The sequence below is a fragment of the Python bivittatus genome, unplaced genomic scaffold, assembly GCF_059951505.1.
Source record: "Python bivittatus isolate LINGU-HERP-01145 unplaced genomic scaffold, Pbiv_v1 ctg000320_np1212, whole genome shotgun sequence".
In the NCBI taxonomy this organism is placed as follows: Eukaryota; Metazoa; Chordata; class Lepidosauria; order Squamata; family Pythonidae; genus Python; species Python bivittatus.
Window position 1 is genome coordinate 4409499 of NW_028277052.1, and position 15496 is coordinate 4424994.

The window sequence follows — 15496 nt, forward strand, 5'->3', positions numbered from 1 at the left end:
TTGGTTGCTCTGCTGTAGGAAAACTTCACAGTGAGCTGTTTCTTCAGAGCAGAGCTTTTTCCAGTACACTGCTCAAAATTTGCAAAGCTAGAAGATTTTACATGTATTCTGCTTCAATGCATGGAACTATGATTCATTTGTAGAAGTTTTAATTGTGGGAACATTTAGATAAGTGGCAAAGTGTTTAAGTTGATAGATGCTTTGTCTTCACTTTACAAACAGTTCCAGAACTTTGCATCATAGAATAGCATTCACGGAAAAAAAGTTCTTCCTGTTCTGTTCCTTTTTTTTTTTTAACTTGGAGGTGAGATGCTTCTCCCTTTAAAAGGAAGATGTGATGTCTTTTTCCTTGTTTCCTGCATTCTTATCATAAAGAGCAAGTTCATGAGGGTGACAGAAGATTAAGATCCCTCTTGCAAATACTTGAAGTGTAGGAAAAAAATTGCAATCCTGAAAGTTCTGTCAAGAAAACAAGTTTGAAAATGAAGCATTTGTAATAGTCTATGTTGGGGAGAAATGACTTTCAAGTGGCAGTTGGCAACCTGTCTCAGTATTTGCAAAATGCAAGCATTTGTTATTTATCTCATTAGGATCCAAAATCACTTCCTGCCTGGTGCTTGGTCTCAATGTGGCTTGTTTGATTTTGATTTCATAGAAGCTGGGGGGGGGGGGAATCATGTGTATAATCTACTTGCACAGTCATTAAGAGCATAAGAATTCTATCCATTTTTAAAATTGCTTGTGGGTGGGATCTTCAAAGACTTGTGTACCATATTTTTTACTGAAAGAACAGCTCGACTGACTTGCTCCGTGAGTAGTCTTGGAAGGTGAATAGTGTCATACGTCATCCAGATAGAAGTTACGAAGATTGGTGTTGGTCTAAAGATTGCAGCCCGTCAACTGTTTATGAAATGGCAAACTTAAGATCATTATTGATGTTAGCACAAATGCAAATCTGTTTTATAATGCCTTCTCATTTTGAATGGCCAAAACTTTAAAGGCAAAGTGCTTTCTGTGGATCAAGCAAACAAAACTGCAACAGTGGGAGTTGCCAACTTCTCAACCTGTGACCCTCTGCCTTTAGCAGCAGTCAGATCTGTCCAGAAACCGGCTCATGCTCTGGCTTTTGAAGTCAGATGGTCTGTTTCCTGAAACATTTACAGTCCTGAAATGATTTTCTTTCAGCTTCTTTTTGCAATCGGTCATTGAAACCTAAAGCCCAAAGTAAGAAATACATGAAACTGTAAATCCACACTGATTCCTTCCCAGACATCAGTTTGGGTATTAAATGAGCTAGGAAAAAGTTAACTTTGCTTCAAAGGTCTCTTGCTCATGCGTGGGTTTAGTTCTTATGCTCTTTAATGCTAATTTTGTAACACTATATAGACCCTCCCTCAGTAGCACAAAGGAAGGGATGCTTTTTTTTTCCCGCTAAGTGAAAAGTGATTCTGATCAAAACAGCCTCATACCTAGTTCTTCCAGCCTTGACATTTCCCTCTTGGATCTCCTGGAAGGTTTAAGTTTTCAGAAAGAGATTGCTCCAGGTTTACAGCCCATTTCTGATTCACACTTCTGATTAGGCAACGTACCATTAAAGATTTGAAATGCAACACGGATTCATTATTATTTGAAACTCTTAAGGAAAAACACTTATTTAGCTTTGTCTTCAGTTGAAAAACCAAGGATTTTTGGAAGCGTCAACCATTCACCATTGGCAGAAGGTTATTGACATATGTCCTTCATTGACATAAGTTTTCCCAGAGTTTATCAAAACTCGGTTTCAAATTTCAGATATAGTTTTGCTTCACCCTGTCACAAACCAGGTTGGTGGTTTTTTTCCATATATTTATATATTTATATTTAAAAACTGTGTTTCTTGTTTTAAAGTTTCTTTTTTCTTTTTTAACCCTGCATTGTAAACTCTGTCTTTTGGGGATATGTTTTAGGGATAGCAATCTGATGTTTTTCGTAAACCAGCCACCTAGTTTGTTTTTATTTGTTTGCTATCTCAGAAACCAGATAAAAAGTAATATGTGAATGTAGTTGATTGCTGAATTGTATGTCATATTCCTACTAATGTCAGCGTCTCTTCCCAATTATATAGAAAAAGGCAAAATTTTCAGCCCCCTTCACTTAAAATGCTTCTGTGTAATGAGGTATAATTCTTTAACTGTAATTTCTACATTTTGTAATTAATACATTGCTGTCATACATTTCAGGAAAATTATTCAGCATACCTAAAGAGGCAGTGTATCTCTATGTGTGTGTATATACACACACATACACAATACATAGACAGTTTATACAACAACATGATTGAAGAGTCTTTAAAGACTCAGCCAAGATGAGAGACGGTGGTGCATTGCAGGTAAAAGGGTGATTGTGTGCAAATGCAGTGACTCACAGAAAGAACTCCAAAAAAGATAGTTTTGAGTACCGATAACAGGATGATTCCCCCTCTCTTGCCAATCTCCCAGAACAGATATATGGTAGAAATAGGTAGCTGCAACCAAGTGCTACTATAACAAAGTAAAGATGGTAACTTTCACAATAATAATAATAAAGTGCCACAATTATTCAGAACTAAATCCCATTTTGTTCAGAGGTCTTTGGGAACAGTATGAATACTGGGTGCAGCTTCTGTGTGAGCTAAATCTTGCTGAATTCCTCAATAGTTATAGAGATTGCTAGCAAGATAACGCTGATTTTGTGCGTGGGCATGTATGTGTCTTCACTTGGACAGAAGTAGAACTTGACTTGTTTTTCTGTCGAAAAACAAAAATGTTTATGGCTGTATATAATCACAATCCCATGCATTTCCTAGCCCAATTTGGAACACAAATTGGCTTCCACAATAAAATGTTAGCTCTATTTATGTGCAGACTTACTCCCTCCATAAAATTAAATAGAAACTTGGTGAGGGATCTACAGTCCGTCAGCTCTGCATTCTTCAGTAGAATACCAATTTTGCCCCTACAGTAATGTAACTTTAAAATGGGGAGGGTCGGCAAATAGTGATGAAACGGTGTGTACTTTACCTTAAGGTCTTTTTTTGTACTCCGTAATGTATGTAATCCACTGGGCCCACCCAATAATTAAAACATTCTCTAGGATGTATGTATTATTTATATAATTTTTCTTTTAGCTCCTCTTCCCCTGCCCTTTTCCTCACCTAACCCACATCTCTACCAAATTCTTTGCAAGATGGGTATTCTTACAATGCAGAAGATTAGCCTCTGCGTCCTTGTTTGTATTTCTGAATTCTGAGTCAAGAAATGTTAAGTATTCTTCATCTCACCACTGGTTTAGGAAGGGGCTGTGGGGGGGGAGAGGGGATTAGTTTAATCGAGGTTTAAAGTCTTTTTGCAATGAGAGCACTCCATGCTCGATAATTGGCTCTCATTTTAGTATACAATGAAAAGCTATTCAGCCAAAAGCTTTGTACTGGGGAGATCATGAAGAAACTGTTTGGGGTTATTAAAGGATTGAATGTTTCCTCTGAATGATGTTCACATTAAATCCTATTTACTGCTGACCTTCAATCCTAACCCATCCTTAGATTGCACTTTTCATTTGAACCCATCATATAAAACAAACGATTTACCTCTCCTTCTTCCCCCTCAGCTAACAAGGATGCTGACAACTCCTGGCTAATTAAGAAGCTTTAGATCTGCAAACATTAAAATAACTTAATTCTTCAAATTTCTAGGCTAATCAGTCAATTTGGAGGTTCCTTCATTGACATAATCTTTAATGGAGAATTGATGAACAGATCCCTGTGAATCATTATTTGTTACACTTTCTGGTTTTTGGTTTTCTCCTCCTCCTAGGATGAACTATCCATCATCCTTTAGAAGCTGGGTGGCCTTTACTTTTGTACTTCTACAACAGCAAGGTTAGTATTTCAGATTTGCAACATGGGATACTGATATATTTTCTGTTCATTCTGACAATCCCCTCCATGGATTGCATTAGGCAGGTTGCATTAGAACCAGGTAATGTGTCCATCAGGGATCCTTTCCTGTCCAGCACATCCTCTGGTTTGTTTCTAAAATTCTACCAAAATATCCTCTGCAGATGTGTCTAGGATTGTTTCACTGTGGTGTGACCTCACGCTGCTGGAAATACAAAGCCACCCCCTAGGAAAATTACCACCCTGTCCATCACCCAGCCTGGATGGGAAGGTCACGAATAGATGATGTGACTGAATGGTTCTGGAATTTTATGTTCATCCTAGAAAGGCATGGTTGCATATTTAGGAACAATTCCCACATCATCATGGGGATTCTACTCCTGGCAGAAATGTAGAATGAAATTCAAAGCAATAACTAATCATCATGCAGGTGGATTCCTGTGGGGCTTCTTACCTGTATAGTACCTGTAACAGGTGAGAGAAGTAAATATTTGTTGCTTCCAGCTAAAAAGGTATGTGTTCAGGTATAGGAGCACAATTAAATCTAAAGTTTGTGTCGTAGAACTCACCCCCACATTTCTCTTATATTAGAAGCAAAACCTCGAGTCTTTTCATAATCAAATATTATGTCACTTGGTCCCCAGCCTTTTTGAAAAAGTTTTTAAACATTAGCAAAAGTATTTTTCCCTCACGTTTTCCTTTGTTTTTAATTTTGTTTCATTTTGTAATTCACTGAGATTTTAAATTTAAACTCTAACCCAGTCCAAATTGCTTGTGATATATTTGGCTCGACTGACGTGTTTCCATGTTTGATTTCTTCATCACATGTTGGTTCCCGCTTGTTGTAAGCAGCTTTGCAGAACTTTGTGGGCTAGATTTTGAGTAGTTCTCTGGGTTTTTTAAAGTCAATTTCCCATGATTTTGCAGCAGTTTAAGGGGACTTGCCTGGAAAAATTGCTTCTCCAAGTGGTTGTTAATCCCAATTCAGAATTTTTATAAGACTCCATCTTACCACGATAGCGTTTTTTCATCCATTCTCACTTTTATCTTATGTGTCCATGTGTAGGGTGGGAAGGGAAGGGGAGAAATAGGTGCAGTGTTTTATGTTGTAAAAAGTCTAAGTAAACCATTTGTAGAGGATCTAATGCAACTTTTAAAACAGGCTGCAACTCCAAACTACAGTCCATTACTAATGCTTAAAATAAGTATTGACAAACAGACCTAATTCTATACCTAGAAAGGCAGATGGGGGGGAATCTTAAAAAATAATCCTACATTTAACAGCTGTGAGTTGAAATGTAACTGTGCAGCTATTTTAGCAGCAATGAAATGCTTTTTATTATTCACTGTCTGGCAAAATAATCTCTGCTATAACTTGTTAACATTGTCCACATCCATATGCAGGAGTTGTTGATTTTCTGACTGGTGGTGCCATCTGCCAGGATCTCCAATTTTATGACACCCTTATGGAAAATTTATGTGAGGGCATTTGGAACAACTCTTTTTAAGCACATAGACCCACTGAGGCCTTGCTTTAGAGTAAAATCTTCTGTAACTTCTGTTTATAGAAGAAAACAAATATCTACTTCTACTGTAAGCTTGCAAAAATTCAGCAATAGAGAAATGCTGATGATGAAAGAACAGAAGGAGTGGACATCTTGTGCCCCGCGGAAGGCATTTGTGGCAATTAAGGGGTGGAAACAAATTAAGGAGACCATCACAGTGTTAACAGCATGAACTGTTGTATCTGCATAGAGAGATGGGCAGATGACGTATGATTTTGAAAGGAACCAAGCTTGTGGAACATTTTCAACACATGATGAGTGGAAGGACATAATCTTTGGGATGCTCTTAAGAGCATATGGCAATATGAGGGTGAGGAGCATCATAGGATAGGGAACCAAATGCCTTTGCTTTTGCAGAGTTCAGGAACATTCAGTTAATAGAGAGGTCCACTTTGATTTCCACTTCTTATTTCTGCAGATTTGTCAAGTTGTTGTATAGATTTTTTGAAACATGTTTGTGTGTAGTGCATATTCAGCAAAACAGACATTTTGTGTTGTACATTATCATTTTCATAATTTTCATTTTTTGCAAATGTCTTTAAGACAAATTGCATTACGACATTCAGAGAAGCATGATTTTTGAAGAACAGCTAAATTTTGATTCATATATTCAAACTAAACGCATTTCTCCCTATCTCTGCCAAATGAACGTGCAGTAATCACTGATTGTGTAACAAGTGAAGTAGCTTTTTTTCCTAAGGAGACAGGCTATTTCCTCATGTAAAAAGGTAACATTTTGGAAGATAACTCCACTCAGCAAAATGCAGTTCAATTTATGTTATGTCCAAGCCTTTCTGTCAGTGATGAGAATGTTTTGGTTCAGAAATACAATTTTCATCAGTAATTTTATTTTAATCAACGATTTGGATATATCAGCATCCCGCCCATCTCCCTTTGGGCGACATATAAATTTAATACAGTGGTACCTCGGGATACGAACTTAATGCATTCCGTGACTCTGGGCGTATCCCAAGTTGGTCGTAACCCAACGCAAATTTCCCCATAGGGTTCAATGTAAATCCGGTTAATCCATTCCGCCCTCCGAATTTGGTCGCACCCCGAATCAAATTTTCCCATAAGGTTCAATGTAATTACCATTAATCCGTTCTGGTGTCCGCGGACCACGCATCAGGGGCGGGAGAACGGCTGGGCGCAGCGCGGCAGGAGAACGGCCGCAGACCACGTGTCGGGCGGAAAAATGGCTGCGGATCACGTGTCAGGGCGTAAAAATGACTGTACCCCAAGGCGGAGTTCGCACATCGAGGTAAATTTTTGCGGCCGGAGCTGGTCGTAACCTGAAAAGGTCATTAGTAGAGGCGTTCGTATCCCGAGATAGCACTGTAAATATCACATTTCTTATAGCAAGCATGACTTTCTCCAGCAGATACTTGTTTGAGTGAGGATGCGGGGATTTCCTTAGAAGTCTCCATGGCTTCATTAGAAAGCCACACTTCACCATGTTCCCCATGGAAAGAGAGATCTGCTAGGTTGTCAGAAGATAACTGAGTTTAACAATCCTGGCCCACAAGTTCTTTTACCAATGATAGCAACACATTCCAGTAGCTCCATTTTAAGTCACAAGCAAAGGGTGGTTTGTTCAAATTGCAAAGGCTATTCCCTATCGGGGCACCCTGTGCAGGACACTTTTTGGTTCACAGCAGGGCCATGGGGCAGTCTGACCTGATGCCTTTCTTAATTCCATTGGTTCCCTAACCAGCATGGCAATGGTGCTTGGAGATGATGAGAATTTTACACCAACACAACAGAAGGCACACAAGGAATGATTGGACCCTTCTTATACAAGCCATACTAATGTATAATATTCCATTAGTGCTTTCAGTGCTTGGCACTCTTTCGTCCAACTTAACCCTCACATTTGCATCAATATCGTTGTGAAAATGTTCTGAAGACAACTTTCCTGCCGGTAGACCTTCCACAGCATTTATTTAATTCTTATCTACCTTCTTAACAATGCAACAAGGTATCCAGCTTCTAAGACAATACATGACCAAAAATCCATACTAAATCTATGCAACTGCTGCTATACCAGGTTCTGATGTGGGAAATTTGGGATCTGCACACTTGAACCACTTGTCCTGACTTTCTCTGGCCTGCTTTGTTTATAACACTGGGCGGAAAGTAAACTTTCGATTTGTGCACAGTTGGATTTGCGCTGCCAGCCCATAGGCGCTTGCCTAGTCACGTCTGAAAGAAAAGTGGGGTGTTAGACAAATAAGGGAAATCAAGAGAATAAGCTGGGGATTGCCTATTATCCAGAATAAGCCACAATGATGCCAAGAGCACATGAGATCAACCCCCACCCCACCCAGTACCCACATGTGGTGGGCAAGCACAGGGTCTAGGAAGAGGGCAATCCATATGGCCAAAGTGGGATGGAAAGGCAAAACAGTTTGGGTAGTAGGCGTTGCCAAATAATTGGTGTGGGAAGATCTTCCAAAGATCAAGGTCCAGAACCGTCTGGGATGGAAAGCAATCAGATAGAAAGGCAGGAGAATGAAAAGATTGGGGACAACTTGAGAAGTGGAGCGGGGGGGGGGAGGTGGATGGATGGATGGATGGATGGATGGATGGGACTGATTTGGAGTATCTGGACTTGAGACATGATGGTTTCCCATATAATCAAGTTGAAAGAAGCCATTTAGGCCGTTGAGACCAATCTTCTGCTTCTCACTCCGTTTCTGGAAGTCCTCACCCTCCTTCAACACCCATTCCACCTATCTGAGTCTCCATGAGATGGAAAGCACAGATGCTCTGCTGGCCTATTGACCAGCAACATAAATCCTCTCTTCTCCCTAAAATGCATGCAGCAGATTACTATAGTACTATTAGTTAACTAAGACTTCATGCCTGATATTGCTGCTTTCCTCTTCTCTCCCCAACATTTTTTCCTTTGTGAAAGGAATGATGTTTGCATTTTGAAAATGATCAGTGTCCATCAACTGCATACTGTCTGACCAAAGAGTGGGATACAAATTCTCCCAGCAAGTGATTAAAAAACCCTAAATGTAATCGTAAATATGATAAAGGAAATAACAGCAAAAGCATAACATGTACCTGTTTGTGTGTGTGTGTGTGTATACAGTACATATACATCCACACCCACACATATATACAGAGTTATAAATGTATTGTGCTTGTTGTAGTATATAGCAGTGTTTCTCACCCTTGGCAACTTTCAGATGTGTGGACTTTAACTCCCAGAATTCCCCAGCCAGCCTTGCTGGTTGAGGAATTCTGGGAGTTGAAGTCCACTCAGCTTAAAGTTGCCAAGGTTGAGAAACACTGGTATACACATTAGATGAGATGGAGCAGGGTTGATGAAGTGACTAGTTGGGGGAAAAGGCACAATGTTGGTCAGTTCAAAGGCCACGTCCAGGCTTTTTGTGCCACGATAAAGGTGGCACTCTAAAAAGGAAGGGGGCAATGTCCATTTGGGGAGGCGATTCAGGACTTTAAAGGGGTAAAATGGGCTCCTTAAACATCCGCAAAGCTTGAGATGCTTACTTTGCCCCCTAGGCCCTCTGAACCCTCCCAGAATTTAAAGACGCCAATTCCCAGCTCTGGAAGCCCCATGTGTGAACAAGTGGTCATAGAAAATGAAATTATAGGTAAATAAAATTAAGGTGGCCCAGGCATCTTATTTTGTGCACCCATTTACTACAGTGAAAAAGTTGAGTGGCATGGAATAGGTAGCAAAGGGGATGGCAAGGAATGTGCTTGGCACTAAAATAGTTTTCTCTCTGTGTGTGTTCCTTTGTTGCAGCCCGGACTATGGGCATCTTATACCCCTTCTGGCCCAATGACACCAAAACCCCCAAAGTGGATGATGGTAGCTCTCCAGAAATCAAGCTGTCTTTCCCCTTCATCTTCTTCGGCGTGCCGTACAGGACCGTTTTTGTAAGTAAAGGACCACTTGGTGAACCCAATCGCTCATTTCCCCGCCATTCGCATCTGCATTTTAAACGCTGCTCTCCCCCAGCACTAGCCTTTTGGAGAAGAGGAAGATTGATTGTGTTCTCCCTGCCACGTTCTTACACTTTATGAACCGAAGGGCCTATCATTAAGAAAATCAAGGGTGTGCTTAGGAGGCTAGTGTGCAAGGGGCAAGGTTGTAAAAGCCTAGCAACTGCCTTGTGCAGATGATTAAACACTCAAGCAACGCAGACAGGCTTTGGCGTGTTAAACATTATGCCAGTGGCACAAACACCAGAATATGCCTGGAGCCGCAGGAAAATATTTTCTCGAGAAAAGTTCCTGCTCCGGAGATTTTTTTTTGCTCAGGAACTGCATCATTTATTTAGCTTCCCATGTTGCTGCTTAAAAGGAGAGCAATATTTCTCCCAGGCAGGGTTGAGAGGAGGGGACCAAACTGTTTCACCCACACGTGCACAAAGAAAGAATAGCTTCCAACATTGGAATCTGCTTGGTTTCTAGCCAGGCTATTCCAGGAAGGGCCCCCATTTGTGCCGTTAGGACCACTCTGAATCTTTGGGGTGGGGCTAAGGGCTGAAGCATGGGTGGAATCACCTCATGCACACGGGCAAAGCTGGGATTTGGGGTTCTGTTTGTTTCTCAATGGCGATGGTGTCTGTTAGAACTTCTGCCACAGTTCTCATCTGTTCCTGACCTCAACACTGCAGAACACCAAGTTTTCCATTTTCAACAGCCTTGGTCAGAAAGGGCTCTGAGAACTGACAAAGGCGTCCCTGGTCTCCACTGTCCTGCAAGCAATTCTTTGGAATAGGAGGTTGGCATCATGGCTCCCATGCCTTGCTTGGAGCCTGTTGGGCAATCTGTCCCACTGGGCTTTGTTTCATTAGGTCATTTTCATATCCTGGAAATGCTTAAAAAGGGAAGTTAGGTTATTCTCTTAGTCTACTGGTACTTTCAAGAGGGGGATTCTGGGGAGTGGGCTTTTGTAAAGGGATCTGGAGCTGACCTTGGGGGTAGAGAAGGAAGGAAAGAGGACTTGCAGAAAAGATGACCTGGTCTTGAGAAAGAGGGAAGCATGAAGAAGAAAAAAAACTCAAAATACCCTCACCTTGATTTGGTTTAGTATAAGATGGGGCTGACAGAAATTTGGACAGGCTTTCAAGATTGATGTCAGCTCTTTGAAGTAGGCAAGGTCAAGGAATAAGCATGGCATTCTAGAAATGCTCTTGATTATAGTAAGGTAGAATAACAGATTCTTGAAAGCCTGTCCAAATTTCTGTCTGTCCCATTTTGTACTAAACAAAATCAAGATGGAGTTATTCTGAGGGTTTTTTTTCCCACGCTACCCTCTTTCTCAGGACCGGGTTGTCTTTTCTGCAAGTCCCCCCTCGTTCCTACCTACTCTACCCCCAAGATCAGCTCTAAATCCCTTTACAGCTTTGCAGGTGAAGATAAATAAGAAGGCTGCATAAAAATTCCAGGACTGAAACTCCAAGCCATAACCCTAAGAATAAATTCCAAGGTGCTTGTGTCAAACTGGAAAGCTTAGTACATCCCATTGCCTCTTACATATCTATTTTCCCTGCTAGAGGCAGGACAAGTAGTTTGTTGGGTTATGCAACCATGTTTAATAAGCCTGTTGGAGTCTGGGAGCTGATCTACGTATAAAGAAAAATCATGGGGTTCATTTTTATTTTTAATTTGCCTTTGCACATTAAGCTGAAGGTAGCTTACTTAGAGAGGTTTCTTCTTACGCTGAAATTCTCAAGCACAAAATTCCCCAGCCTCTCTCTAACAAAGGTGAGTCCAAACATGGCTTTAACATGTGATATTCCTACCCCTGCAGTTTTTATTTGAAGAGCCCAGCTCCAAGCCTTGCAGAATCCCACAACAAAACTCTTCCAGGACCATTTAATTCTAGACTGTTACTGCAGCATGTGCGTCTCTCTGTGACACATATTTGATTATTCCTCCATGCCAAATTTCTTATGTATAGAAAGATAGCATCTCCAGTGAACATAAAGGCAGGAAATGTCCAACCTGGTTTTGTTTTTAAAATGGGATCACTTTCACTGGATGGCTTAAATCAGTTCCTTTCCATGTAGGCACAACAGGAAAGTAATTGGAATTGGATCACAGAGCACAGGCAATTCCATAAGATTTAAATTCTGGGTTTCATTCCTCTGTCAAGGTTTGCATTTTAACTCCATCCCAACCTCCAAGCATGGGGGAACCTAAATATATCGTTCTATGTACATCAAATAATTGAAGAGCCTCTACACTTGATTCCTCTAGTATTAGCATCATTTTCAGCTGACATTTTTGCTTCCTGTTAACGTATATCAAACCTTCATCCTGCCTTGCAGGTCAACAACAATGGAGTCGTTTCCTTTAATGTGCTGGTCAGCCAATTCACACCAGAATCCTTCCCTCTAGCAGATGGGCGAGCTTTCATTGCCCCTTTTTGGGCAGATGTCCACAATGGCATCCGAGGAGAAATCTATTACCGGGAGACCACCGACCCAGCACTCCTCAAGAAAATTTCTAAAGATATCAGGAAATATTTCAAGAACCTCCCTTCCTTCACTGCTGTGTCAGTTTTTGTCGCTACGTGGGATGAAGTTACCTTCTACGGAGGTAGTAGCACAACCCCGGTAAGAGCACCATCCTGGTTCATGTGGTCTAGGATAACTAACCTCCCAAACTGTAGGAGGAGAGCCATGTTAGCCTGCTGTGCCAAAAAAGCAGGAGTCGGGTAGCACCCCTTCCCACAAATGAATTTTATCCAAAGGCGCAAATCAGTGTTTTTCAAACTTGGCAACTTTAGGACTCTGGGAGTTGAAGTCCACCCAGCTGAAAGTTGCCAAGTTTGAAAAACACTGGCATAAACCTTTTCATAAAACTGTTCGTTGGAAAATGCGCTACCAGACTCCTGAATTTTTAATCTCCAAATTTTTCTCAGTGGACCAGCTTCTTTCTTTGTTTGCTCAAGGCGCATGTTTTGAGTTGGGATGTTTTTATCAACCTGCAACATAAAAGGCATTTCTGCATAGCAATTAATGCAAAATCTGTACCTGGATGAGGGGTGGGCCATCTCCTAGCGCTCTCTGCATTACCATAGGAGTAATCTGTTTGTGCTCATGATGCTCTCCAGGTAGGCGTGGATGGAGGCCAAAGTGGGCGTGGCTACTCTTTTTCTTATGCCCCCCTTTTCCTATCATTCAGATCAAAACCAATCTGTTTCCCTTGTTCTTCCCACCCACCGTTACTGAGGAAATGGTCCATCACAGCTATGTGTTAGGCTAGACGTAGTTGAAATGGGGGTGGGTGTTTTGCAGTTCATTGTATTTTGGACAACCCAGCCCTTGTCTTTGCTGCATGTTGTATGAAGTAAGACGCAACTGGCAAGTTGTGTTAAGCCATACAGTAACGCAATGTATTTAGCTCTGCATCTCACATTAATTAAACACAGCAGTTTTGCTAGCCCGCGCTTTGGATTTAGCATGTGGCATGGTCCCCCCCTCCCTGCAGTCCTGTTTGTATCTTTATTGGTGTTGGGAATTCTGTGCAAAAGAAGCTTCATCAAAAATATTTTCTCCAGAGTAGGATGTAGGATGGGCGTGTTCTTTGGAGTGGCTGATGAATGAATGGTGAATGATCTCAGCTGATCCACAGTGGATAGTAAATAAAGCCAAGAGATATCACCCTGATAAATCTATAAAAGATTTGGGGGAAGGGGGGTGGAATGAATCAACTTCCCTGCACCACATTAAATAAATCCTTGGCTGCCTTCTATCTCTTTAAAATCCCGCAATGTAGGATGAGAAAATGGAGGTCCTTTTTAAAATGAAAAATATGTATGTGTTTTGCTGACTTCATTTAATCATTACAAAGGTTACATTACATGTAAGCTATGTAATGATCAAGAATTGCGTAAGGTGCATCGCAAGTATCTTTGGCGTGTTTAGATCATTCTTTCTCAAAATGTGCAGATCTTTAGTGCTATAACTCCCAGCCATTGGCTATACTTGCTAGACATTTGGGTCCTCCAAAATGATAGATTCAGAGAGAAATGTTGTGTGGGACTGGTTGTGTAGTAGAGCTACTGAAGATTTTGCTCAATTCTCTGTTTTCAAGAAGGCAAGCATTTCCTAGACTACTACTGGGAAACTGGAATTTCTCAAATGGCACAGTCCTCTGGGTTTTGCAATGCAGCCTTGGTTGTTAAAGTAATGCATATTTTATGGAGAAATCCATGCAAGCTGTATTCGTTAGGGAAAGGTGTGTACCGTATATACAATATTTTCATTCTGTACCTTCTTTTTAAAAAATTAGGAAAGAACATGAATAGATTTATGACTGACCCAGCACGAAACAAACACGTATTTGCAAGAGCCTGATCTTCCATCCCCATGAACGTGCCTCTTTCTGGCCTCCCTTTGCTTTAAAAACCTTGTTTTATACCCCCTATTCAAATATTGAGCTGGCAACCGAACAGCATCGGGCATGTTCAGTTGGGGGGCTGTGAGCCAGCTCCGTTTTTATCTGGCCCTGGTTGCCTCTGAAATGAAAGCGGAGGAACACAAAACCTGCCCGTGTTAGCTTCAAAGAGAGGACGCAGCAGATTGTTCCACTGCATTTTTATAGGATTATTATTGTACTGCTCTCTCATCCATTTCCTGGGAAAGCAGAAGATACGTTTTCCAGGGGTGATGGAGGACAGCTGTCTGTATAACAGTTGCATAGTTCAGAAGGAGCAGCAGGATTATTGTAATATCCCAGTTTGAAACACAGCCGAAAGAGCTGGGGGAGCAGTAGCATTCCGTTGCAGAGCGTGCACTAATGCGTGATATGTGAAGGTCTCCTTTGCCAGCCAGCTGCAGTCATTCTGGATGGCATGGAGCTTCTAGGTCAAGTCCAACTGGTTTCGGCCCAGACTGTAGGTCTTGGTTATCTGTGGAATGCATTTTTTACAGCAAAGACAGAGAGTATGCAACCTTGTGATTTCTCCTGGATCGCTCAGTCGTTTTCAGTCCCCTGTTAAGCATAGTCATGGCTGCCCAATCTGGGGATTAGAAGTACTGCCCTCCTGTGGTCCTTTTCCTACTGGCTGATAGTTTGCAGAAGGGGATGCTAGAGGCTTAGCAACTGCTGTTTTAACATCTGTGGATTTGGGGGGTGTTTCCATCACTGCCGAGGCCATCCAGCTCTGTTCCTCTTTTTGTGATAAAACAAGGCAATAAAGAAAGCTCTCAGAAGGCACGCACTCTCACAACATCCCAGTCAAAGGCCAAGGGGTGCCCCTCATCCCAAAAAGAAGGCTGAACTTACCTGGCTAGGCAGAAGCTGCAATATAGAGTTTGGTGCCATATCACCCAGAGCATCTGCATAGAGAAGTGCATGTTCTCAGTTGAAGCCTCAGGGCCTTGGAGTGTCTTGAAAAACAGCAGCTGAAAAGTTGTAAGCAAGAGATGCAACAGAATACACTCTTGTCCTGAATGGCCTAACAAAGAGAGCTCCATGTATTTCATCCCAGAAGATTGAATAGTTGGTCTCTTGATTCACTGAATGGAAAGGTGGGCTCTCCATGAAAAATCACTCATCAAAACAATTGGCCATGATTCAGCTTTACAGTTTGTCTCAAGCAAAAATGCTCTTCTACACGTTACTGTTAGAGACTACACTCTGTTGAGTCTCATGAAGCATACCTGAACTAAAGATGCCTTGAACTGGGCTCTGAATTGGTGGGATTTTTAAAAGATCCAATGAGGTTCAAGAGACCTTAACTAAAATATAAGCAGTAGATATATTCCCATCAGTTGAAATCTCTTAGGGAATATGCAGGATCTTCCTTCCTCCTTTCCTTGCTTCCCTCATTGGGAACTGAGTTGGCAGAAATCTGTGGACATATTGACTGGGTTGGAAAACAAAGTTAAATAAGAAAAACCCTTATGATCTGTTAAAAAAAACCAGACATGATCATTTCTTACTTCTCTTCCCTAAAACTCAAATGAGTGAAAATGGACTCAGAAGTTATGATGCGTACCTGCCACACCAACGTGAT

The 15496-nt window shown here is 41.3% G+C and overlaps 1 protein-coding gene across 1 annotated transcript in view; it reads left to right on the top strand.

Annotated features, from left to right (window-relative positions):
* The first annotated feature begins 3831 nt into the window (after positions 1-3831).
* TECTA (tectorin alpha) overlaps positions 3832-15496 on the top strand; it is a 51952-nt gene continuing 40287 nt past the window's right edge. Inside the window, 3 exon segments of the mRNA XM_088138993.1 lie at positions 3832-3895; positions 9263-9396; positions 11799-12086. Coding sequence (XP_087995119.1) covers positions 3832-3895; positions 9263-9396; positions 11799-12086 — 486 coding nt within the window.